The sequence below is a fragment of the Mustela nivalis genome, assembly GCF_964662115.1.
Source record: "Mustela nivalis genome assembly, contig: HAP1_SCAFFOLD_2401, whole genome shotgun sequence".
NCBI lineage: Eukaryota > Metazoa > Chordata > Mammalia > Carnivora > Mustelidae > Mustela > Mustela nivalis.
Genome location: NW_028134264.1, coordinates 20,086 through 47,388, shown reverse-complemented (window position 1 = coordinate 47,388; position 27,303 = coordinate 20,086). Strand labels below are relative to the sequence as shown.

General features: G+C 43.2%; 1 protein-coding gene across 1 annotated transcript; it reads right to left on the bottom strand.

The window, feature by feature from the left end:
- Positions 1-747: 747 nt before the first annotated feature.
- ZMYND12 (zinc finger MYND-type containing 12) lies at positions 748-27,303 on the bottom strand. Its single transcript, XM_082751128.1, has 8 exons — positions 26,724-27,303; positions 17,212-17,353; positions 15,808-15,979; positions 7,507-7,676; positions 4,850-4,972; positions 4,524-4,635; positions 2,865-3,010; positions 748-1,093 (listed from the first exon to the last, which is right to left on the bottom strand). The coding sequence occupies exons 1-8, from the start codon at positions 26,831-26,833 to the stop codon at positions 968-970; spliced, it is 1,101 nt and encodes a 366-aa protein (XP_082607254.1). The 5' UTR covers positions 26,834-27,303; the 3' UTR covers positions 748-967.

Genomic DNA, 27,303 nt, shown 5'->3' with positions numbered 1-27,303 from the left:
CTGTCCATATGCTTTTAAAGACTGCTAGTATTTATTTAAACATTTGTTACTTACCGAAACTGTATGTTTGTGTGGGCATATATTAAAATCTATTAAAATATTTATCTCCATCATATTGCCATCAATATTGATGAAAACCAGTAAAGACATAAGTTTTCTATTGGACAAACTGATGACATGGTCTGTCATTCAAGTAATCATTCAAAGTATTTACTTTGTTAAACGTTTATTTTTCATGATCTGTTATTCTTTTTTTTTTTTTAATAATTTTATTTATTTGTCAGAGAGAGAAAGAGAGAGAGCAAGAGCAGAGGCAGAGGCAGAGGGAGAAACACTCCCTGCTGAGCAGGGAGCCTAATGCAGGACTCCATCTCAGTACCCTGGATCATGACCTGAGCCTAAGGCAGCCACTTAACCAACTGAGCCACCCAGGCGCCCCTAGTGCACCATTTTAATTTATTTGTCACTTTGTAACTATTTTGCAGAGTAATTTTCTTGGTGATTGCTTTAGGAACTACAATGGACATTTAAACCACAATCTACCTCACATTAATGCTAACTTAATTCCAGCAGAATGGGAAAACTTTGGTCTAATATACCTGTATCTCCCACACCCTTCTGTGGCAAAGACCTGGATGGCTTCTGGTAAACATAAACTGTTTGTGGTTTAATTCCAAGTACCATATTAATGAGCTGAGAGCACATTACTCGAAGTCATACAAAGTCATAGGAAGCCAAGTACAAAGGTCATGATAAAGATCAATTTTACTGATTTCTATGCCTAAAGTACATTTCCTCACATATTCTGTGTAAGAATAAAAACATGGCTATGTGGGCAGGCCCAGGGGAAAGGGCAGGGAGGTGGGTGTGAGCAAGTCGTGATACCTCAAAGCAGTTGTGCAAACTGGTATATTTTAGACGTTCAGTAGCCCCTTGAACAGCCCCCTGGTGCTGAGATCATGGGTCACTAAGTAATGGGATGAGCTTCCTCAGCTGAGATAAGACTTAGTAACTCTTCAATGGCATCCTGTTCGTGGACACTGAGATTCTGTTCTTTGGCCAGACTGAAGGCTCTCGTGGCATATTCTTGTGCCTGGAATAGAATCACAGTTACAAAAAGAAATTGTCAGAGGAAAGCTTTACATGGGGAAGCCCTATCTCTGCTCAACCCAGAAACACAGGAAAGGACCCCCTCCACTTCTCACACCAGCCACTGAGCTCTTGTTGGAAATTTGGGACCACCCCCCAGGTCCTTACAGCTAGCCACACATGTGCCGGCTGGGGCATGGGGGACCAGAAAAACCCACCTGGCTTGACAAACTAAGTAAAAATTAGTACACCTTCTTAGCAAAGTGAGACCTCTGTAGGGTCTTCATCGGGACTCTCTGAAGCAACTCTGGGAGACCATGTGATAAGGGCCATCCTGGGGGCATGTGGTCCAGAGTTTTCACTGGGACGGAGGTCTCACAGGATATCCTGGGACAGCCTCTGGGCTGGCTCTTCTTTCCTCCTTCCTTCACCCTCTCTTCCTTCCTTCCTTCCTTCCAATAAATATTTGTTTATTTGTTTTATTTAAAGATTTTATTCACTTAGTTGACAGAAAGAGAGAGCACACAAGCAGGGGGAGCAGCACTCCCCACAAGGAGCAGGGAGCCCAATGCAGGACTCAATCTCAGGATCCCAGGGTCATGACTCGAGCTGGAGTCAGACGCTTAACTGACTGGGCCACCCAGGCACCTCCTAATAAATATTTACTACATGGCTACTATGTTCCGGGTACTGTGATCACAGGTCGAAATTCCCGCCCTCGTGGAACTTCCGACACAGTGTGGGAAGAAGCAATAGCAATACAAGCAAGTAAAACACCATCGTATCTTCAATAGGGATACATGTTAAATACAAAAATAAAGTAGAAAAGGGGGCTGGGAAGCACCAGTGGCATTAGTGGGGTTTTGTAGCTTTCAATGCGGGCCCAGGGAAAGCTTTGAGGAAAAGACAGCTGAGTAAAGACCTAAAGGAAGTGAGGTGTCAACCTTGATGTGTCCCTATTCTCTAAGGACCTCTTGTAGATTGAACATCTTTCACCCATGCCTTGGGGTGAGGACTTCCTTGAGTTCATGTGGAAAAGTGAACCCTGAACTGGAGGAAACAGGTTTTGTCCAGTATAAGCTTTGAAAGTCAATGGAAATGTTTCCCTGTTCCCTAAGCACTCTTACCCCATCCCAGATGGTACCCTGGTCTTCGCTATAACACTCAATTATAACCTGCGGGCTGTGAACTCCTCTAGGTCTTGGCATACAGTAGGTGCTTAGTAAAGTTTGCTGAAGACAGGGAGAGAGGGAGGGAGGGAGGGGGGAAGGGAATCCTAGATTTTCCATGACACTCACACAGAAAGGCCTCCTCCAGCCAGGCCTCCCTCTCTGTCTCTCTCTTTGCCTGCTTTTCTTTTTCTTTGAAGCGCTATTCACTATCTGAAATTATATTATGCATTGTCCCTTGTTTCTTGTGACTTCCCCTCCTCCAAAAAAAATTGGGCAAACAATTCTGTGTGCCTCAGTTTCCTTATCTGTAAAGTGGGAATAATACAATACCTACTTCAGGAAGTTGGCCTGACAATTACATAAGATAGTGCATGGGAAGTACTTAGGCTAGTGATGGGCATGTCCCTAGGAAAGAAGACAATGCAGTTTCCATGACGCAGGTGGGATTCAACAAATGAGAAACATCTTGAGTATCCAGGCTGCTTTAAAATGACAGCTTACTCAGAGGGCAAAAGCCCATGCAACTGGGCAAAACAGAGCCAAATTCAACTAGAGGAATTTCTACCTCCATTTTTGACAGGATGCTTTTCTGGGAACACTTGCCTTTGAAGAATTCATCATCAGGTAGTAAAGCATGAACAGGGTTTTCAGAACAAAGACCGTTTTTTGGGGGGCTGTGTCAGATGTAGATTCTCGAATGTTCCAGATTGAAGTCAGGATCTGAATGGCTTCTGCTTCCTGGGCTTCATCTGCAATGGAAAAGAAGGAAGTTGGAATGAAGAAGCAGGCCTTGGTGGGCTGTGGAGTCTCCCCTGAAGGGTGAGCATGGAACTGACAAGCACAGCAGGTTCCTCACCACGTGTGAGTAGGAAGCCCGGCAGTTCCAGCAGCTCTACAAAACCTGCTCACCCCCACAGGTCTCAGGGTAGCTATGGTTTGTCTCTTTTAGAGTCCCAAACTCTTGATTTCTTAGGCCCCCAATGCAGGAAGCTGTCACAGCGGAATTCTTTGGGTCTCACTCAGCTTCAGCTGGAGAGCAAGAGCCCCCAGGACTGGGGCAGCCAATGACTTAATCCTCTCCCAAACCCAAGGGTGCTTGAGCATCTGGGCCTTTCTGCTTCACCCCCCCCCAAAGTGAGTCCACTTATTCTTCCTCTGAGCATCTTCAGGTCCTACTCTCATGATCCTTTATTGACTTATGAGTTATTTGGGACAGGTGCTTATAAGCACTCTTTAGATACTATGCTTAGAGAAGAAGACAGAAAGGACATATACCATAATGCTAAGGTTGGCTCGCTGCCTTTGGATGTTTATGATTTCCAAGTTTTCTGCTTTAACACATACAACTTTAAAACATTTATTTATTTATTTGAGAGAGTGAGCACAAGCAATGGCAGGAGAAGCAGGCTGCTCATGAAGCAGGGAGCCCGAGGCGGGGCTTAATCCCAGGACCCTGGGGTCATGACCTGAGCCGAAGGCAGATGCTTAACCTACTGAGCCACACAGGTGCCTCTAACATAAGCCACTTTTATAATGAGAGAAAACTCAACAAATTTGTTCATTTTTTAAAATCTTAGCTCAAAACCTCTCCTGCAAGAAGTCTTCCCTCTTCAACACCATCCAACTGTACTCATCTCTTCCTTCTGGGACTCAGCTTATAATATAATGTGTATTTGGTAGGAATTTCCTTTTATTTCACCTAGGTTCCATCCCATCAACCATACTGCATGTGTCTTTTGAGCAGATACTAGGTCCTCTGTCCCTTTTTACTAGCTCAGAGGGAATGATGCTGTGCGGCACCCACCCTTTGCTGAGCCTGGGGACAGAGACAGGGATGACACCCAGCCCCGCCACTGAGAAGCTCAGTGTCCAGTAAAGGAAGAGGAGAAGGCACCAGAACAAATGAGTAGTGTGACATCTCCAGAGAGTTTACCCTGGCTTATGTGCCTTGGAGGGATAACACATCAGAAGTAGAGGTGTGGAGAAATCACGGGGTCTCTGGTGGCTCTTTCTCTCTCCACATCTGTCCCTGATGATCCCCCCCCCAGAAAGGCTGTGTGTGGTGCCAGGGATCTGAATTTTTCCCAACACTGGTGGAATCTCTTTGACTCCTCCTGTCTCCATGGCCTCATCAGCAAAATACAGAAGATGGCACGGATGTGCTCCACGACAGGGACAGTGGCTCTTCCTCATGGGGACAATGCCTGTGGATTAGGAAGGATGAAGTCACTGCTCTGCTTTCCAGGGAGAGCTGCCACTTACCCAGGCCAGTGTCGGTCTCAAATCGTTTGCCCAGTAAGTCTATCTGCTGGATGCGAACCCGTGAGAGCACCTGGTAGCGATCGTTCAAGTATTTACTCCAGATCTCAGAGACCTGTTGGGAGAGTAGGCCAGATCTGAGCCTAGACTATTTTGCTTGTGGAGATACAGGAAGAAAGGAAAGTGGAATATATCATGTATCAGACTGTGTGATCTTGGGCAAGTCATTTCATCTCTCTGAGCCTCAAGTTTCTCATCAATGGTCTGACACCAGTCGTAACTTAGAAGGCCAAAGTACCAAGGCTCCGTTCCCATATTCCCCAGCTCACCTTGGTGTACAAGGTGTCTGCCAGGTCCAATTTTTTAAGGCCATAGAAAATATTAGCCAGGTGGAAGTAGCCCCCTGAGGTCCTGATGTCCTCTGTTCCAAATGCACAACTGGCAAAATAAATCTATAGAGAAGGAAGAAGGGGCACTTTAGTTCTCCTGGGAAGTCATACATCTGATAAAGAACTTGTACACCTAGACTTTGTAATGAACTTTTACAACAGCCCAATTAAAACTAAAAAAATGGGCAAAGGCTCTGAATTGACATGTCTTCAGAAAGACCAATGGCTAATAACACATGAAGTAAGGCTTAACATTATTAGTCATTAAAGAAATACAAAATAAAATCACAATGAGATACCACTTCACACCCACCACGATGGCTCAAAGAGGCAGAGAACAAGTGTGGGCGAGGATGGGGAGGAAACAGAGCCCTCACACAGCGCTGGGGAGACTAGAAAATGATACAGCCTCTGTGAAAAGCAGTTTGGCAGCTCTCAAAAATCAGAAAGTTAAATGGTGAGTTACCATATGACCCAGCAGTTCCATTCTTAGACTACACCCAAGAGAAATGAAGGCATGTGTCCACACAAAGACTCAGATACAAATGTTTAGAGCAGTGGTATTAATAACACCCAAACAGTGGGGACATCCCCAGTGTTCATCAAGTGATAAATGGCTACACAAATTGTGTATTTCCAGATGATAAATACTACGCAGCAATAGAAGGAATGAAGCGTTGATAGGACAACACAGACGAGTCTCAAAGTAATTACGCGAAGTGAGAGAAATCAAATGGAAAGATCACATGTCATTCTGTTTACATTAAATGTCCAGAAAAGGAAAATCTATAGAGACAAAGTGGTTGCCTGGGGTGAAGGGGGGTGGTCAGAATGAGAAATGAACTGCAGAGGGGTTGTGAGGGGCTTCTGGGGTGATGAGAATGAGAATGTTCTAGAACTGGGTTGTGCTGATGGCTGCCCAACTCTGTGAGTCTTCTCCGAATCATTCATTTGTACACTTAGAGTGAGTGAATTTTATGGTATGTATCCATTAGGAAATGATTTTTTTTTTTAAAGGTAGCCTGAAGAATCTGAGCTTGATCCATTTCTTAACTGTGTGGCCTAACCTAAGACAGAATCTGTGTCTCTGCTTAATTTATTATAAGTGAGAGTGCAGAGAAAACACAAATGAAGACGTGTATTAGTCAGTCTTCTAGGTGGAAATAGATGGCACCCTCAAAGCACTTCCAGATGACGGTTTAATGAAAGGATTATTTCAAGAGACATACAGAGGTTAAGGAACCAAAAAGAGCTAGTGAAACACCAGGTCTATCAACAGAAGAGACGATTACTGTCCCGACTCCTGAAAAAGGAAGGGAGAAATCGGGTCACCAGAGCCCCACAAGAGAGAGAGCTATGGGAGAAAGCCACCTGCCAGGAGCTGTGGCTATGGAGGAATACTGCCCCCGCCAGAACTGGGATGGAGCAGAAAGGCAGCAGAGAGAGTAGATTCCCAACCTCTATCTCCTCCCAACAAATACTCCCCTGCCATGCCTCTCACTCTCTAAATCCAACAGAAACCAGAAGGCAATGGGTTCTGGGTTGTGTAGTCCATAGAGGTCAGACTCCCGGGGCACAGTAGAGGAGTGAATGGATTTGGGGTAAAGGGATATGGAGAATAACCAGCACAAGAATGTTTCCAGTGGATTTATGGACATTGTACAGTGGAGGCAACCCGGGGGAGGGCTGCCCAGTGGATAGGCTAAACAGAGAACCAACTGGTGCTAAGACTGAATTCTGACCCTAACCTCATCCAGATTTCAGGCTCAGGAACTTTTCTCTCTGGTCATATTGTCCACCACTGAAATCCTTATAGAAACCTCCATTAAATTTTGGAGGAACTGCTCCATCATCACCTTCATCATCATCTTATCTAACGTTTGTACATAGTTTTACAGTTTATAAAGAACGTTCATATACAAACAGCTGGTTTAAATTGAACAACCACACTCTGACATAGAAACATTGATATTGTGTGTAAAACTGATAGCAAATTTCTGCATATACAGTGCTCTATTATTAGTCTCTTCAATGACCCAATGAGACATACGCTATTGAATGATTTCTGTCTATGCTTGATGAAAGAGGTAAAATAATTTGTCCAACAGTATGTTCAAGAGTAGAAGTAAAGCCCTTCTCTTAACAACTGTGCTCTTCTACCTTTATTGTACTCAGAACAATCGACCTTGGAGAAGTGACGTGACCTGGCCAAGGATGCACACCCAGGAAGTGGAAAGGTTAGAACTCAGGTTGTTAGAACTGTGCTCTTGGGACTACCTCAGCAGTCAGCTGTCAACAGAAAGTTTTAGAGAAATGCTCAAATAGAAAAACAAACAAACAGGGGCACCTGGGTGGCTTAGTCGGTTAAGCGTCTGCCTTAGGCTCAGGTCATGATCCCGGAGTCCCAGGATCAAGCCCCTGTGGTGCTCCCTGCTCAGCGGGGAGTCTGCTTCCCCTCTCCCTTTGCCCCTCTCCCCAGACTCATGCTCTTTCTCTCTCTCAAATCAATAAATAAAATCTTAAAAAAAAAAAAAAAGATCAAAACTAAGCATAGCTGTTCCCAGAAACATTCAGATGTTATAATTTAGCTTGTTTACATCATTGGCCAGATGATAACGGGCTTCTTCATAGTTTTCTTTAGCTATATAGAGAAGTCCCAGGTTCCGATGCAGTAAAGAGTGGGTGGCAGAACAACATTCAGTTGATTTGAGGACTGTCCACTGGGCTTGGGATAGATACTCCTCAGCTTGGACAATGTGGCCCAGACCTGCCCAAAAGAAGTAAAGAAGGTTACAATTCATATTCCGGCCAGAGGACACAGGATGAAATGTGAGTCAGCACCCATTCACTCCCATGTTCACTGACTCAAACATTTATTGACACACAAGAACTTGCACGTGAATATTCATGGCAGCCTCTCCATAACAGCCAAAAATAGAAACAACCTAAATGCTCATCAGCTGATTAGTAGATACACAAAATGTGGTCGATCCATACCCATGAGTGGAATATTACGAGGCACAGAAAGGAATGAAATACAGACATATGGAACAACAGGGTAAACCTTGAAGACATTTCATGAAAAGGAAGAAGCCAGGCACAAATGGTCACATATTGTACAATTCCATTGATAGGAAATCCGTAGACAGAAAATAGCGGCCCTGGGACTGTGGGGAAGAAGAATGGAGTGTGAATACTAATATGGGTATGGGGGTCCATTTGGGGGTAAGTAAATGTTCAGTAATTAGATATAGTGATGGTTACACAATCTTGTGAATATACTAAAACCACAAGATTGTACTTTAAAAAAAAAAGATTTTATTTATTTATTTGACAGACAGAGATCACAAGCAGGCAGAGAGGCAGGCAGAGAGAGAGGAGGAAGCAGGCTCCCCGCTGAGCAGAGAGCCTGATGTGGGGCTCGGTCCCAGGACCCTGGGATCATGACCCGAGCTGAAGGTTGAGGCTTTAACCCACTGAACCACCCAGATGCCCCAAGATTATACTTTTTAAAAGAGTGGATTTTATGTATGTGAACTGTATCTCAGTTAAAAGTACATGTATCACTTATACTTAATATCTTTTATGTGCCAGGCCTTGTGTTGAGAGATGAGGATTCCAAGATGAATCAAAGGCATTGCCCTTATAGCTGGGTTTAGGGAATGCATGGGTGAAAATATATTTATAACATAGCAGACGTGCAGTAATAGTAGCATCATAAGGTTTCGAGGTGGTAGAGAGTAGGAGGTGTTTAATTCTATGGATGGGCTGGAGAGGGGCAATGGAATGGGGTGAGGCGAGGCCAGTGCTATGGACTGAATGTTGTAGCCCCCAAAACACATTGTTGAAGCCCTGATCCCCAAAGTGATGGTATTTGGATGTGGGGCGTAATTTGGTCATGAGAGTGGATTCATGAGATGTAGTGATGGTTACACAATGAATGGGATTAGTGCTATAGAAGAAGAGATACAAGAGGGGTGACCCCTCTCTCTGCCATATGAGGATAAGTGCCAAAGCGGCTGTCTCCAAGCCCAGAAGGGGGCCCTCACCAGACACCAAATCTGCTGATACCTTGATCTTAGACTTTAAGGCTCCAGAACTGTGAGAAATAACTGTTTCTTGTTTAAGCCCCCCAGTCTGTGGTATTCATTATAGCTGCTGAACTGAGACCAGAAAATCTGAGCTGAATTTTGTGGTTTTTTTTTTTAAGATTTTATTTATTTATTGGACAGAGAGAGATCACAGGAGGCAGAGAGGCAGACAGAGAGAGAGGGTGGGAAGCAAGCTCCCTGATGAGCAGAGAGCCCGATGCAGGGTTCGATTCCAGGACCCTGGGATCATGACCTGAGCCAAAGGCAGACGCTTAACCCACTGAACCACCCAGGCGCCCCTGAGCTGAGTTTTGAGGATGAATAGAAGTTTTCCCGACAGATAAGGAAGGGCGGGCATGCGGGCAGAGGTAACACAGATGCAGAACCATGGCGATATGTAAGAGTGGGCTGTGTTTGGAGAACCACGATGCTGAAGCACAAAGTGTGAGGGGTCAAGTGGCAGGAAATGAGGCTGAAGAGGTAGTCCGGGGACAGGTGACAGAAGGCTGGAGGGCTTAGTGAGTTGTGCCAAGGAGCGGGATGCATGTGGATAAGAACTGGAGGATTTTCAGAAAGGGGGAGGGAATTGGATTTCGATTTAGAAGGATCCCCAGGAGCCAGGGTGGAGGAGGGATGAGAGGGGAGGACGTAGAGTGAAAGACTCGCTAGAGGACTTTTGAAAGAGTTCAGGCAAGGACTGGTAAGAGCCTGAACTAAGGCAGTGAGTGAAGATGGGGCCGATACAGAAGAGACATTTAGGGGCTAGAATGGACAACACATGGTTCCCAAGTAAAAGGCACCTTTATTTCTAATATTCAAATACTGCTGACACTTAAAACTGTTGTTTGGTTGTAAAGATGCATAACAGTTTCCTGCCTCCCTGCTTGCCTCCTTGGGAGGCTGTAAGAGCTGGACAGGTCGCTACTCCGCCAGCCTTCTGCATCGCAGGAGGTATGCTCTGGGTGGGAGGTATTTCCTGTGGGGGGTGCCAGGAAAGGTCAGGAGAGGAGGACACAAAGCCCTCATAAGTCAATCTTGGTTCTGCGTGTCCTCCCTCCCAGGCCTGGCTCACATGCAGACATCACTTACCCGAGCTGCAATCACAGGTCACGGAATTAAAGGAGGAGAGCTGAAGAAGCAATCGAAGGGAGGAAAGAAGCAAGTTCCCATGACTGAGGTTCCAACTAAAATGGGAAAATACTAGATTAGAAGCAAGAGGCGGAGGCCGAGGATCCTGGCTCATGCAACCATGACAAGTCACATCTTCCATCTGGATTTTCTATATAATATAAGAGCTTCGGACCGAGCAAATGACTCTCAGCAAAGGTTATTTAGGTGGGGAGAAAACTGGCAGGGGGCGCCGACATGTAGCGGAAACTTCTCACCTTCATCGTGCATTTCCCCTTCAAGAAGGCAATGCCAAAGAAGGAAGGCCCCAAGGCCAAGCTGAACCAGCAACTGCACAAGCATCCCAAAGGAACAGACATACTTGGGAGAAAAAAGACCTTAAGGCCCTAAAGCCACAGAGTGGGTATAGTGAGGCAGGAGGAATGTGCTGCTCCCAGCAGGCCGGAACTTACACTGGTCGGTGAGTGGGTAAGTTTAGGTGTGACTTTACTACACAGCTTGCCTGGACAGGTGTAGGGATGGAGTGGAGGGACTAGGTACACAAAGTTGCCAAAGGAAGGGAGACTGTCCTAAAGGGTCCTGTTACTAGCGTTAGCTTATGGAAGAGAAAGAGAAAGGATAGCCAGTTAAGGAGTAAGGGCTCTGCTCTGCAGGGCGAGACAACAGGCCTACCCTGGGCTAGCCGCTGATCTGAGAGACGTGAAGGGGGAAGATTTCAGAAGGCTTGATGAGAAAAGCAAAGGAGCACAGCACAGAGCAGTCAGAGATAATTATCTAATTATCCGTGAGGCTGGGAGGCACCCAGGGGAAGGAGGGGGAATTCGCATTTGCTGAGGGCCCGCTGTTTGCTGTAGGCACACTATGCTAGGCCATTTGCGTCTGTGATCTAAGTCTGCCAACAACCCTGTGAGATAAATATCTGAGGAGGAATGTACATTCATTCATTTGTCCAACCACGCAACGCATTCATCTAATTTAGAATCTCTACCACTTCGCTAGATGCATTCTAGTGAGCAAAACAGACTTGATCTCTGACCACAAGGAGCATATAATAAAGGGAAATAAATACAATAATACCGAGCCTGGGTGGCTCAGTCAGTTAAGCCTCTGCCTTCAGCTCAGGCTATGATCCCAGGGTCCTGGCATCGAGTCCCACATCGGGCTTCTTGCTCAGTGGGGAGCCTGCTTCTCCCTCTCCCACTGACTGCTGCTCCCCCTGCTTGTGCTCTCTTTCTGTCAAATAAATAAATAAAAGCTTAAAAAAATAAACAAAGAAAAATAAACTGCTAGGAAGGAAAGGAACAGAATACAGTCATCCAAAAAAGCAGGAAGAAACCTACTTTGATTGGATGATTAGAGAACACCTCTCTGAGAAGGTGATATTTAAGTAGATACCTGATGATTGGAAAGAAGCCAGCTATACATAACAGAGGAAAAAGCATTCCAGGCAGAAGGAAGAGCACTTAGTAAGAAGAGTTTGATAGCTAGTGTCACCCAACCAGTAAAGAAAGGGCTGGAGGGGTCCCTGGGTGGCTCAGTTGGCGAAACATCTGACCTTTGATTTCAGCTCAGGTCATGATCTCAGGATTGTGAGATAGAGCCTTCTGATGGGCTCTGCGCTCAGTAGGAAGTCCACTCGGAGATTATCTCTCTCGGCCTCTCCCCGCACTTGTGGGTGTGCTTTGGTACGTGCACTCGTGCTCTCTCTCTAAAGTAAGTCAATAAGTTTAAAAAAAAAAAAAAAAGAGTTGGAATTTGAACGCAGATTCCCTGGTTCCAAAATCCTGACTGGAGTGGGGGAAGATGAGTAAGGCGGCTCTTTTACGTTTGTTTGTTTAAAGATTTTATTTATTTACTTAATTGACACAGAGACGGCGAGAGAGGGAACACAAGCAGGGGGAGTGGGAGAGGAAGAAGCAGGCTTCCCGCTGAGCAGGGAGCCCCGGGTAGGGCTCGATTCCAGGACCCTGAGATCATGACCTGAGCCAAAGGCAGATGTTGAATGACTGAGCCACGAGTAAGGCAGTTCTTTGAAGTGTTACTGAAAATAGCATCTCTAGTTGATTAAAATTCCAAAGTTTTACCAAAAAAGAGAGAGAGAGAGAGAAGAGAGAGAAGAGAAGAGAGGAAAGGAAGGGAAAAGAAGGGAAGGGAAAGAGGGGGAAAAAAAAGAAAAGAAGAGAATAGAAAGGAAAAGAAAAAGAAAAAAAAGGAAAGAAAAAAGAAAAGAAAAGAAAAGGCTAAATACCTCTTATTTTTTTCCACTCCAGTCTGCAGGAATCTCTTAGATGAGGAAGAGACATGTGCACAACGAATGTGATTTATTTAGACTTTCAAAAAGGTTGGCAAGGTTCTCAATGACTGGGGAAGGTATAATGAGAACTTCATTTAGACGAGGCTTTCCAGCTTGCAAAGCACTCTCATGTTCATTACACACAAACTCATTTAATCCTCAAAACAATTCTGTGAAGGGGACTCAGATTCACCAAATGCTTTCACAGTGCCCACCAGATGTCAGGTTTTATGAGAAGAGTTTCTGAGCACCTCCTCTGTGCTAAGAGCTATTCTGGGTGTGAAGTCACTCTGATGAGTAAGAATAGGGACAGTTCCAGCTCTCCCTGAGCTTATAGTCTAGTGGGAAAGAGAGACTTTAATTAAGTAATCTCATCTGTGGATGTAGAATAATTAGTAGTAGTATTTTGGGTTTTTAAAAAGATTTTATTTAATTTTAGAGAGAGCTCACGTGCAAGATAAGGGAGGGGCAGAGGGCGATGGAGTGGGGAAGAATTTCAAGCTGATTCCCTGCTGAGTGCAGAGCCTGATGTAGGGCTCAGTCTCATGACCTCTAGATCATGACCTGAACCGAAACTAAGAGTTGGATGCCTAACCGACTGAGCCACCCAGGTGCCTCTGGATATAGAATTATTATTGAAATAAGTGCCCACAAGAGAGGAAGAGGTTTTTAAGGGGGGGTACTTAAAAAGAAACCTGGTCCAGTCTGGGGGCTTGAGAGGCTTCCAGACAAGGGGGTAGTAACTCTTCAGCTAAGGTCTGAAGGATGAATAGGAGTTATTTAGGTGGAGGGGGGTGGAGGAGAGGCAGGGAGCGTGGCTCAAGAAGAGCCTTCCAGAACAGGAAGAGAGAAGGCCAGTGTAACCAGAAGGGAGAGAAGATGTAAGATGAGGTGACAAGACTCTTGAAGGCCGGACCAAGCTGCACCCCATTGGCTGCTTAGGGAATCTGGTTTTTCTTTGGTAGAGGGATTTGACCCACATTTTGTGTAGAGGCCAGACTGTAAGGAGGCCAAAGAGGTGAAGAGTCCAGTTAACAGGCAATAATCTAGATAAGAATGATAAGACTCAGGCCAGGGTGAACTTTTCCAAAATCCCACAGCTAGTCAGTGTCAGAAATACACAGAACCTAGGCTGTATTTCCTTGCCCGGTGCTCTTCCTAGTAGTTTTGGTGGAGGGCAGTCTGAAACAGGGGGCCAGACTGGAGTGGGGTGAGGGGGGCAGTCTTGCAGTTATGTGGCCTGGTATGGGGGAGTCAGAGCCCAAGCCAGCGAGGAGGGGATCCATGCAGAAGAGGCAGCCCTGAATGAGGAGTCAGAGCTCATGGAAAGAGAGAAGGGCATCTACAAGGGGAAAAAGTAGGCTCGGGGATGGGAGATTGGTTCATACAGGGGAACTGATGAAACATATAAATACATTAATGAAAAAGGAAGCCAGCATTCTCACTGTCAGAGAACTACAGCTATAGAACGGGAGGAAATCAGACCGAACCCTGTGGTGGTGTTGGACTGAATTTAGAAGTACTGGTATGTCATATCTCTGTCTGTATAGAGAGAGATTAAGTGAAGATGTAATTAGATGTAATGTGTGTATACATTATTATATTTATACAAATTCCCTCTGTCCCCCAAGAAGGTACAGGAGCAACCTGACCCCAATAGCAACACATACGTCAAGTGCACAACTCTTGCTTTCTGAATTCCATTTCTCACTAAAAAAAAAAAAAAATCAAGGCTCCTTGGAGGTATGTTCCAGAAAGCAGGCAGGTGATCGAAGAACAATGGGGATGTGTCAAGGAAACACGGAAGCCAGTCTGAATGGGCTGCTACTTGCCAAATGCAGGAATAGCCTAAGCATTAAATTAAAGTTAGTAACAGATTATTGATCCATTGACTAGACTAGGGAACCAAGAGTTCATACTGATATAAATGCATAAATGAATATACTGAAAGTCTGATGGAATGGTATACTCACAGTTTCAGAATTCCCCGCCCATAAAATACTTATTAGTTGAAAAAGGAGAAAAGGTAAACAAAGAAGAAGCCTGGCAGATATCACCTTAATAAACTAATTTAACTGGGTGCCCTCAGGAATGGGACAAACTGAAAACATGTGCCAGCTTGCAGGATGGGGTGCGAACAACACAGACAGAGACTGTCTTCTGACACTCTTGCCAAAGGGACATCGCTTGAGTCCAGCCATGAGGAGATTCAGAGAAACCAAGATTGAGGGACGTTTTATAGAACACTTGGCCTTTAATCTTATAAGTGTCAGAGTCATACAGGTTAAGGAGTGGTTGAGAAACTATTCCAGAATGGAGACGAAAAACACATGGCAGCAAAATGAAAAGCGTGATTTTGAACTGTATCCTTCTGTTCTCAAGGTGTGATTGGGACGACTGGCGACACGTGAACGGGGTTGGCTTAGTAGATGATGGAAGACGATAGTAGACGATGGTTGTACATGGAGAATGTCTAGGAAATGCATCAGGCAAGCAACTTACTCTCACGTAGCTCAAGAGGTTCTGTGTACTGCATTTCCAACAGTTTTGCTTTTTAAAAGTTTGCTTTTTAAAAAAAAGCGTGGCTATGAAGATGGCAAAAGTGGTTGGAAAGTAACTAAGATGCTGCAGGTCTCAAAAATGTTAATTCCCCTCCAAGATGTTAACTCTCTTCTTGTAGCAACCGCCATGTGGGATGGAGCTCTGCCGAGTCTGCGTTCCCACTCTCATCCACAGCATGAGAAATATAGTTCTTTTTCCCTCTCCCTCCACTGGAGCAGGTTTCTATAATCCCCTTTGAACCATGTGAGCCTGACACAAAGGTAAAGGTAAACAGTCAACACAACTCTCTCTTCTAGGAATTTAACACTGGAAATCAGATACTAATTATTTCTTCTACCTTCCTTGAACCTGGAGAAGATGGAAATTCCATGGAAATTCAGCTACATCTGATATTTTAGGGTAGCTGTCTTCCGTGGTAGGCACAGGGCAGAAGAACCTGGTCTGCAGAGAGGGTGAATAAAGCAGATGCAGAGATAGAAGCTGGGACAAGACACAAGGACCGAGAAAGAGAGAGAGAGAGAGACTGTTACACCATTCTGGTTCTAAGACCTCCTGAAGCCTCGATCCCCCTGGAACACTCCAGTGTCCTAATAAATGTCCTCCTTTTCCTTAGGTCAGCTAGAGTGGAGTTTGGTCAGTAGTAGCCAAAAGTTGACATCTGCTGCCCCAACTTGTGCCAAACTTTACGGCAACACTGCTCTTTTATAAAAGGCTATCTTGGAGCCACTACCAAGTCTCTACCCTTTGGCCACTGATTGATCCCCATAGAGTACTCCTTAAGGGACCGGGGTCGGGGTGGGGGGTCCCCAGGTCAATTCACTTACCAAGGCTTGCCTCGGCCAACAGCAGGTAAGCAGGGACAAGCTCTACGGAACTCAGGCCATGCACATTCATGCGGAAGCGAAGTGAGTGCAAAGCTGCGGGAACAGCAGCTGCATGTTTTCCTTCAAAGAGGTATTTCTGGGCTACGGTGTAGCAGAATTCAATCAAATGCTTCTGTGGAAGAAAAAACTAGACCATCTGAGATCGTGTAAAGCAAAAAGGCGCTGGTGGGCACAGGTACACTTGGGCTAGGGCCACAATCTCATGAGCTGATTAAGGGCACCTAGTTAACCTGCTTGTACTAAGGTGGACATAAGACCCCAAATAGGTGAAATAAAAAGGGAAACCTGGGTTGTGAGCTCCTCGAGGTCCAGGAATAAATGTCTTTTCACCTTGGCTCATTGATCAGCATAAATGAGAGCTCAGTATAAAGTTATTAAGTAAATATTATTCTTGTGTTTGTAATAAAATTGTAGTTTAGCAAAACTATCATATCTCCAGATATTCTAAAACTTTCTGACTTTCTATTTGAGTTATAATTTTGAGAGAAACTTCTTCTCTTTCTTTCTGGAATTATCTTGTTTTCCAAGTATCAGAAAGAATGTCGGCTCTGCATTGCTTCAAAGCCTTTCTCAAAAAAAACAAAAAAAAAATTTTTAAAGATTTTATTTATTTATTTGACAGAGAGAGATCACAAGAAGGCAAAGAGGCAGGTGTGGGTGGCTGGCAGGGGGCGGGGAAGCAGGCTCCATGCTGAGCAGAGAGCCAGATGTGGAGCTTGATCCTAGGACCCTGAGATCATGACCTGAGTTGAAGGCAGAGAGGCTTTAACCCACTAAGCTACCCAGGCGCCCATAATAGAAGTTTTTAAATCTCCTTTATGAATTCATCAGTGTATTCATACACCATTTTTTTTTTTACCTCCTACGCTCTTATCAACATACTTGGCATATATGGACGTTATGGCCGAAACTCGTATGTGGAAGCCCTCATACTTCAACCCTTATTACCTGAGAATGTGAATTTGGAGAGGGAGCCTTACAGAGGTGAGTAAGTTAAAATGAGACCATTAGGGTGGCCCCTGATCCAATTTGGAAGAAATTCAGACACCAGGGATGCACCTGCCCTCAGGAAACCAAACCTGCTGACACCTACCCTTGACCTTGGACTTCGACATTCCTATCCTTTAAGCCATTGTGTGGAGTAACGCCATTTGTTACAGCAGTCCTCGGAACTTAATACAGTAGGTATTCAGTAACTACGTGGAGAACAACTGACTGAGGACATAAAGGCATAAAACCAAGTCTCTGTCCTCAAAGAGGTTCTGGTTTGGTGATCCCGATGAGGGACACCCTTTGTCTGGGGTAGACCCTGAGCTCAGCCTGTCCCAGCCCTGCAGGACCCACCTGCCGCTGCTGCAGCTGCTGGAGGCCGTGCCGCCGCTCCTCCTCTGAGTTGTAGAAGGGCATGGAAGTGCGCAGCGGAATCAGCAGCTGACATATCTTCTCATGGATGCTGTTCCAGTCAGCTCTTTGATGAACCACACCACTGACAACGAAAACACCGACTTCGTTATCTTTCCCTTTGGCCTGGCCTGAGATTCTAGCAGCCTACTGGCTTTGCCCTAAAAACTAGAAAAGGCAGGCCAACACCTAACAGGCAGGGAACCCAAAGCCCTTTCTGACTCAAATCTCTCCTTTTACATGTGGTTCTGTGGTGGTGTAATGACTAGTGGGGGTGGGAAGCCGCTGTCTCTTCAGGCACAGGTCACAATGAAGTTACAAAGGCACGTGGTGACGCTGTGGGTGATCTCCTCTTCCGCTTCGTTAATAACCTTGTTCTAAGGCCATTTTCAGAATCTCTGGCCATCACAGCTGATGGAAGTGAGGGTCTTTTTCTTGGGGAAGGAAGAGCCTCTTGCTGAGGCTCTAGAGATGTTCTCCAGGAACGAGTGCCGCTGTGTGGTGTGGCTCCAGAGAGCACCACTGACACTGTCTCCTCTGCTCCAGGGGGCACCCTCACAGGAACACGCTAGGAATGATCCCCAATCCCAGCGGGGCAGCAGGGCAGCTTTTGCTAGTAACTACTCAACTTTTTGAGAACAAAACAAAAGCTATTCTTTCAATGATAAGGGAGCAGAGGAGTGGAGAGCTCAAGTCGTTACTGTAAGCCTGTACTCCGGAGCCAGCTAATTTTTAGCTCTCCAGAGGGAAGCACGGTGACAGCTTGGTAGAGAGCTTTTCTGAGTTTTACATACAGATTTAGTATTTTTAAATATGTTATTGGACAGGACCTCAGTCCTACAGAGAATCCACTCCCACTCCTTAAATACCTGCCGCTATGACTGATTCCCACATCTATTACCCGATCCTGACCCTTTCTCCAATTACTTTTTTACACTTTTAAATCAATACCTAACTCAAATACCATAGAAAATTCACCATTTCAAAATATAATTTAAATTTAGTGGTTTTGAATACATTCACAAGGTTGTAAAAGCATCACCCTGTCTAACTCCAGAACAATGTCATCACTCGAAAAAGAAACTCCATTTGCTCTAGCTGGTTCTTTCTTTTCTCCACCCACTGGTGCTCAGAAGCCAGAGATGTACTTTCTCTATGTATTTGCCTGTTCGGGACATTACTATTAATGGAAACAGACAACATGTGACCCTCTGTGTCTGGTTTCTTACCTTAGCATAATGTTCTCAAAGTTCCTCCCATTTCATCGCATATATAAGTATTACATTCTTTTGTACGGCTGAGTAAATATTCCACTGTATGGCTGTACATTCACCCACTCATCAGTTGGGGGTATTTGAGTTGTTTCTATTTTTGGCTATTCTGAATAATGCCGCTATGAACATTTGTGTATAAATTTTTGTGTGAACACGCTTTCAGTTCTCTTGAGTATATACCTAAGAATGGAATTGTTGGGTCATATAGTAACTCTATGTTTAACTTTTTGAGGACTGCCAAACTGTTTTCTACAGAGGCTGTACCATTCTACAGCACAGCAGCAATACAAGAGGGGTTCACTTTTTCTGTATCTTTGCCAGCACTTGTTATTCTCGTTTTTCACTACAGCCATTTTAGTGCGTGTGAAGTGGTTTCTCATTGTGGTTTTATTTTGTATTTCCTTAATAACTAATAACTTTCAGCGCCATTTCATGTGCTTATTGGCCATTTGTATATCTTCTTTGAGAACTGTTTATTCAAATCTTCTGTCCATTTTTAAACTGGGTCTTTTATCTTCTTATTGTTGAATTTTAAGAGTCTTTTACATATTCTAGATATAAAATCCTTATCCGGTATATGATTTGTATTTTCTCCCATTCTGTGGGTTGTCTCTTCACTTTCTTGATAATGTTCTCTGATGCACAGAAGTTTTAAATTTTGGTGGAGTCCAACTAATCTATTTTCTTTGGATCCTTGTGATTTTGGTGTCATAGCTAAACTGTTGCCTAATCCCAAATCACACAGATTTCCAACTATGTTCCCTTCTGAAAGTTTTGCTTTTAGCTCTTGCATTTAGCCCTTTCTATGGTGAAAGGGAGGAGTCCAAATTCATTCTTTTGCATGTGGCTATGCAGTTATCCCACCATCATCCAGAAGGGACCCTTCTTTTACCAGTTGAATGGTCTTGGTACCCTTGTTGAACATCTAGTCACCATAAATATACAAGCATATTTCTGGACTCTCAGTTCTAGTCCATTCATCTATATGTCTATCCTTATGCCACTACCACAGTCTTCATTAGTGCCTCTTTGCAGTAACACTTGAAATTGAAAAGTATCAGTACTCTAGCTTTGTTCTTTTATTTTTTAAAAAAGATTTTATCAATTTTTTTGACAGAGAGAGATCACAAGTAGGCAGAGAGGCAGGCAGAGTGAAAGGGGGAAGCAGCTCCCTGCTGAGCACAGATCCTGATGTGGGGCTCGATCCCAGGACCCTGAGACCATGACCAGAGCCGAAGGCAGAGGCTTAACCCACTGGGACACCCAGGCACCCCGCAGCTTTGTTTGTTTTTTTAAGATTTTATTTATTTATTTGACAGAGAGAGATCACAAGTAGGCATAGAGGCAGACAGAGAAAGAGAGAGAGGGGGAAGTAGGCTCCCTGTTGAGCAGAGAGCCCGATGTGGGACTTGATCCCAGGACCCTGAGATCATGACCTGAGCTGAAGGCAATGGCTTAACCCACCACTGAGCCACCCAGGCATCCCAGCTTTGTTCTTTTAAAAGACTTTTTAGCTCTTCTGTGTATTTTGTCTTTTCATTTAAATTTTAGGATCAGTGTGTCCATTTATGCAAAAAAGAGTTTTGATAGGAATTGCATTGAATCAATAGATCAATTTGAAGTGTTATTATCTTACTATTAAGTCTTCTAAACTATGAATATAGAATATCTTTCCATTTATGTAGGTCTTTAATCTCTTTCAAATTTTTTTTTTTTTTTTTTTTTTTTTTTTTTTTTTTTAGTTTTCAGTGTATAGGTCTTGCCCTTCTTTGGTTAAATTTATTTATTTATTTTTTTGATGCTATTGTAAATGGAATGGCTTTCCTAATTTCATTTTCAGATTGTTCACTGTTAGCATGTATAAATATAACTGAGTTTTGCACATTGATCTTGAATTCTATAACCTTGCTGAATTCGTTTATTAGCTCTAATAGTTCATTGTGCTTTTTTCACAGGTTCTTTAAGGATTTCCCTACAGAAGATCATGTCATCAGCAAAATAGAAGTACTTTTACTACTTCTTTCCCAAGCTGGATGTCTTTTATTTCACTGTCTTGCCTAATTCCCCCAACTAGATTTTTAGAAGTATTGAATAGAAGTGATGAAAGCAAAATTCTTGTCTCATTCCTGATTTTAGGGGGGAGAATTTTGTCTTTGATCATGAATTATGTTAGTTTTGTATTACTCTCTAGTTTATTCATAGATACCTCTTACCAAGTTATGAAAGTTCCTTTCTATCCCTAATTTGTTTTTATCACAAAGGGTACTGGAGTTTATCAAATACTTTTTCTGTATCTATTGAGATTATTATGCGGTTTTTATCTTCTGTTAAGATGAAGTCTTAAATTGGTATTAGTATGTTCAGCCAACCTTGAATTCCTGGGAGAAACACCACTTGGTCATGAAGTATAATCCTTTTTATATGCCGTTGGATTTGGCTTGCTAGTATCTTGTTGAGGACTTTTTGCATCCATATTCACGAGGGATATTGATCCGTAGTTTTCTTTTCTTGTGATGTTTTTGTCTGGTCTGGTATAACACTGGCCTTATATAAAATAAGTTGGGGATTTTTTCTTCCTCTTCTATTTTTTTGGAAGACTTTTTGAAGGATTGGTAATAAATCTTTTTTTTTTTAAAGATTTTATTTATTTATTTGACAGATAGAGATCACAAATAGGCAGGCAGAGAGAGAGGGAAGCAGGCTTCCCGCTGAGCAGAGCCCAATGCGGGGCTCCATCCCAGGACCCTGGGATCATGACCTGAGCCGAAGGCAGAGGCTTTAACCCACTGAGCCATCCAGGCACCCCGGTAATAAATCTTTTTAAAGTATTTGATAGAATTCACCACTGAAGTCATTTGGTCCTGGGCTTTTCTCTGTGGGAAGTTCTTGATTGCTAGCTACTCTTTAATATCTGAGATCTACTCAGACACTCTTTTTCTCCTGAGTCAGTTTTGTAGTTTGTGTCATATTAGGAATATATTTCATCTAGGTTTTCTAATTTGTTGGCATACAACTGTACATAGTATTCTCTTATAATCTTTTATTTCTGCAAAGTTGCTAGCAATGTCCCTACTTCCATTTCTGAATAATAGTAATTTGGGTGTTCTGTTCTTGGTCAATCTAGCTAAAGGTTTGTCAATTTTGTTAAGCTTTGGTTTTGTTGATCCTCTATTGCTTTTCTATTCTCTATTGCCCTTATCTCTGCTCTAATCTTTTATATTTTCCTCCTTCCACTAGCTTTGTGTTGAGTTTGCTTTTCTTCCACTAGTTTCTTAGTGTGGAAGGCTAGGTTTGAGATCTTCCTTCTTTTATAATGTATGTGTTATAGCTAGAAATTTCCTTCCGAGTGCTGCTTTCACTGCATGCTGTATGTTTTAATATTTGTGTTTTTGTTCTCATTTCATCTCAAAAGCATTTTCGAATTCCCCTTGTAATTTCCTTTTTTGCCTACTGGTTGTTTAAAACAGTTATTTCCATGTATTCATAAATTCCTCACATTTCCTTGTTATTAATGTCATTCCACTGTGGTTCCAGAACATACTTTGTATAATTTCAATCCTTATAAATTTACTGAGACTTGCTTTATGGTCTAATACATGGTCTATCCTGGAGAATGTTCCATATGTGCTTGAGAAGAATGTATATTCTGCTGTTGGTGGTGGTGTCTTATAGACATCTGTTAGGTTTAGTTGGTTTATAGTGTTGTTGAAGCCTCGTATCGCCTTTCTAATCTGTTCATTATTGACAGTGGAAAACTGGAAAAAGTTGAGGTGTTCAACTATTATTTATTTCTCCCTTCAGCCTAACAGTTATTACTTCATGCATTTTGAGACTCTGTTGCTGGATACATAAATCATGAGTTTTTGCATTTCTTTTGCCTACTGTATATTTTTACTCAAATGTGCTTAAGTTAACTGTTTGATTCCAATTATACATATTCTAAAACTGGTAACAATAACCGAGCACAGGGTCAGCAAAGTTTTTCTGTTAAGGGCCTAACAGTAAATATTTTAGGCTTTGAGAACTACATGGTATCTGTTGCAAAAATTCAACTCTTTTGTTGTAGCAGAAAAGCAGTCATAGACAACATATACTTTTGTTCAAGCACTCTCTCTCCTTCCTTATTCTGGGACAACAGAAATGGAATAAAGTGTGTGCATGTATATGTGTGTGTATATATAAATATAAAATATATACATATATAAGTAAATATATTTTTATAAATATAATAGCATAATAAATATATTTTATATATATATATTTTAAACAAACAAGCAGGGAAGAGGGTCAGAGAGAGAGGAAGAAGCAGACTCTCTGCTGAGCAGGGAGCCTGACATGGGGCTTGAACCCAGGACCCTGAGATCACGACCTGAGCTGAAGGCAGACACTTAACTGACTGAGCCACCCAGTCGCCACTGAAGTATTTTTTTCATAAACTGCAGCTGCTATCACAGAAGTTATAAAACCATTAAATTTTTTTTTAATAGAGAATTATTGTAAACAAATCCATAAAAGCACTTAACAGCCAGGATATAGAAATAGTTGAGTTCCATAGGGTATTTATTAAATAAGGGCTTCTTGAGTAATTGTGTAAGCAATGGAAATAGTACTTAACTACCCAGACTTTTGTTCCACCGAGAGCATTTGACGTATCTTGCTTTTCCAAATAAAATGAGCATTATTTATATATGCATGAGCTCTTTCCTTATTCATTTTACTTGTTTCCCTATTTGTTATTTCCTTAGTCATCTGCCCCACCCCTAACACCTAACACAGGGTCATGCATAAAGGAGCTGAAAAATGATGCTTTCAGTCAAGGCTCACGATCAAGTAGCTTGTGAGCCAAATGTGCTTTGTTTGGCTATTATCCTGTTTTTAAAACTGAATTTAGATGTTATTAAGCAGGACATTCATTCTGCAGTTTACCACAGATCCTACTGTCTCCTACTAATGAGTACCACTTCACTGCTGTTTTCTCTTCCTGGCCAGTGAAAGCATTTTAATTTGTGCCCCGTAAGTTCAATAAAAGGAAAACTTTTTTCAAATTACTCTTATCTATATGCTATGATTTGCTCACCTATAGTACAAGCCTCTTTTACCATCTGTAATGTTTCAGTGTGTACTTTAATAAAACCATCCTTTCTTACAAATGTTCAATTCCCTGGCAACATTCTCACAATCCAATACAGAACAATATGTGTAAAATTACACAGAGTATATAAAACAGATATACGGACAGGAGAAGAAGATAAGGAAATTGATCAAAATGTCAGGTTATTAATCTCTGGGTTGTGAGATTATGGATTACTTCTCTTCTTTATTTTTTATATTTTCAAGTTTTCTATGGTGAGCATGAGTTACATTTACAACCGGGAAAGAAACTCTTTTGCAGAAAAAGGAAAAGAAAATTTCACAAATTCCAAATGACTGTCTTTCCTGCTCCTTAAATGGGAACAAGAAGAATATTTATTGAGTGCCAACTTGGTCTCAGTCATGATGCTATATGCTTTACATTCAACCACAAAAACCTTGTGGGGGAGGAGTATTAAAGCTCCCATTTCTGAGATATAGAACAATTACCTCAGCTTTATTTTATGGAAAAATCCTGAAATTGCCAGGATACAAGGATAGAGAAATCTGGAGAAAAGAGGCAGGGTGGGGTGGAGGGAGAGGAGAAGGCCTTAAAGAGAATTAAAAGCAGTGAAAGAGAAGAAAGGAAATAATGGTGGATAAGGGCATAGGAAATAATGATTTATTTAAGCATTCATCAAAAATTTAGTTTCAACTATTTTAAGACACTTTGCAAGAGACTGTAGGGTATACACAGATGGGTATGATGCACATCATAAGACAGCACATGAATGACCGTCCTTCAATATGCATTCAATGTAATACCCTGCATTAACAGAACACAATAAAATTGACCTAACACACTTGCTGACAACTGAAATGAAAAAGGGAAATAAGAGTCAACCGAGAGTACAGAGCGAGAGGAAGAAGGAATTATTTCTGGGTGTAGGGATGAAGGTGAGAGGGAAAGAGGTAGAAGGTCATACCAGCCAAAGGACTCCAATCTCTCCGTTGGGTGCCAGGGCTGTACATGAAGTTGTTCACTAGCCATCTCTTCCAAGTGACTTGAAGACCCTCAAACTCTGTATCCCCAACCCAATCCATCACCCACCACCATATCTCTCTGTGTTAATAGGTTTACTATCCATTCAGAAGTTTGCTTATTCAACAAATGATCACTGAGTGCCTGGAATGTGGACCAGTAGGTTCAGTAAAAGACAGATATTACACAAGCAAACACAAAATACAGAAGTACAGGAAAAATGAAGAAAAGGTGAGACAGAAAAATAAGTGAAGTGTATTTTCGGAAAGACCTCTCTGAAGAAATAACTTTTTTTTTTTTTTTTTTTTAGAAATAACATTTCTGAGAACTGAAGGATGAGAGGGCTCCAGGAATATCTGGGGTTGAAATGGATGTTCCCAGCAGTGAGGACAGCCTAGGCAAAGAAACGGAGGGAGGAAAGGACTTAGGAAATCAGAACTGAAAGAAAACCTCTGTAATTGCATCAAGGAAGAGAGGATGAGTGTGGTAGGAGATGCAGGTAGAGAGCTGACCAGTGCTTTATAGTTTCTCCTACAAACTCTGAATTGTATTCTAAATGCACTGAAGAAACAGCAAAGAAAACACAGATGCCATCCCTCCGTTCATGGGATATACAGACCTAGTGAGGAATACAAACTATTAAATGACTGATTTCAATCTGTGTCACAAGTTTTAGGATAGGGAATATATAGAGTGCCATTGAGAGCACTGAGGACACTTAATTCAATCTGAGGAGTATATTCACTCTCCACTGGGACCACTGCAACAAATTCTTGATCATTTTTGCAGCCTTCAGGGTCTACCTGAATTTATCTTCCACACTGCTACCTGTCATCTTTCCTTAACACAAGTGAGAGCCTGTCAAAACCTCCCAGAGGATAAATTCCAAACTTCTTGACCTCATGTCACCATGTGGCCCTAACCTCTGTCTTCTTGGTTTAAACTCTTCTTCCTACCTATCACAATGGTTTTTAAACTTTCTTTTTAGTAAGAAATATTTAATCATTACAAACACCACATAAAACACTAGAAAGTTTCAAGAAACAATTCAAGTAGGATTACTGTGATACTTCCTATTTTATTCTACTTTTTCCCCTAAAATGTTTGTTGATTTATTCCTGACCTGCTCCTGGGTCTAGTCTGCAGTTTGAAAATCAGTGAAGGCTTCTTCTTCCACTACTACTTTCTCTACTTCAGCTCTGAACAAACTGTTCTTTCACCGTTTACCGAAGCAGACCTGGAGGCCAGGAGTACCCTGCCCTTCTTTCTTCGTTGTTCATTCACCTAGCAATTTCCTACTGATCTTTCAAGAGTCATCTCAAACATTATTTATTCAGAGAACTTTTCCAGATACCTGCCCCAGTCACCATGCTTCCATCCTCTGAGGTCCCAGGAAACAGCACAACCTGAGTAACAGTACTTGTCACGCAGGGTCTATATAATGACTTCAAAAACAAGATAGTCCGCTCTGGACTAGGTTTCTGGACATCAGCAACTTAGCTGTTTATCTCCGGTCCCACGTAGGGTCTAATTGGAAGCAAAAGTCAGGGGATGTTAGGTTGAATAAATGAAAACTCACCTCCCCACACTTTCAGCACTGTGGCTGCGCACTTCTGGTTATTCCTCAAGCACACCAATCTGCCCTCCAGAGCCTTACTCTACCTCCAGCACTTCCATCCCGGGCTGTTCCTACTTTTTATCCTCAAATCAGTATCTATCCTTAGGAAGGCCATCCGTCCAAACTCCCAACACATTTCCTTTGTCTTCACAGCATTTTTGACTCTCTAAAATGATCTTTCCTTTTTGTGAATTTGTTTACTTATCTATCTTCCGCATGGGTATGTTAGATCTTTAAGGGGTACAGATCACCAAGTATTCCTCCAGTAACTTCGGCTGCTAGAACAATGCATAGCGCACAGAAGATGGTCAACAAAACCTCAGGTAGCCAATGGGTCAGTGGGAGAAGAGGCAGACAGAGAAATCTGTCCCGAAACCGCCTTGAGAGCTGCCCGGCAAAGCCGGTGCTACGGCTCAAGCAAGGCACCCAGGTGCCACATTTCAGGGCCTACCAGTAGTAAGTAACCGTGCAGGCCGTGCACACCCGCTCGGCCGGGGCTTCGCACACCTCGCAGCAGAGCCGGCGCCCCTTGGGCACCGCCAGCGGGTAGATGATGTCCATCTTGCAGCCAGCAGTGTCGGTCTCCAGGACGGTTGCCCGGCGAGGACACGCCGGACGCTGGCGTCACGTGACCGCCATCGGGAGGCCTCGTTCCCAGGATTTCAAGCGCAGGGGTGAGGGGCGTGGCTCCACTGACATCTAGAGTGCATATGTGGGGTTAAACAACAACAACAAACAAACAAACCAAAACATAAAATTCCTCCCCGTAAGTCCCGAGGTTAAATGGCCGGGCAGTCGGACTCCAGTGGAATCTAAGTCCTGAAAGGCCGATACGGCGGCCGATGAGAGGCAAAAATGGCCAGTTCTCTATCCGAGGAGGAAACGAACGTAAGGGAAGGTGGCCCTCCAGACGCCCGCCCAGCGGACACCTCTTCAGTCAGCTCAAGGTCACCTCTGGGAGGCCGTGGGGCAGAAACTGCGCACAACCCCACAGCAGAGGAAGCCGGCGCCGGCGCACGGCGTGTAGGGGA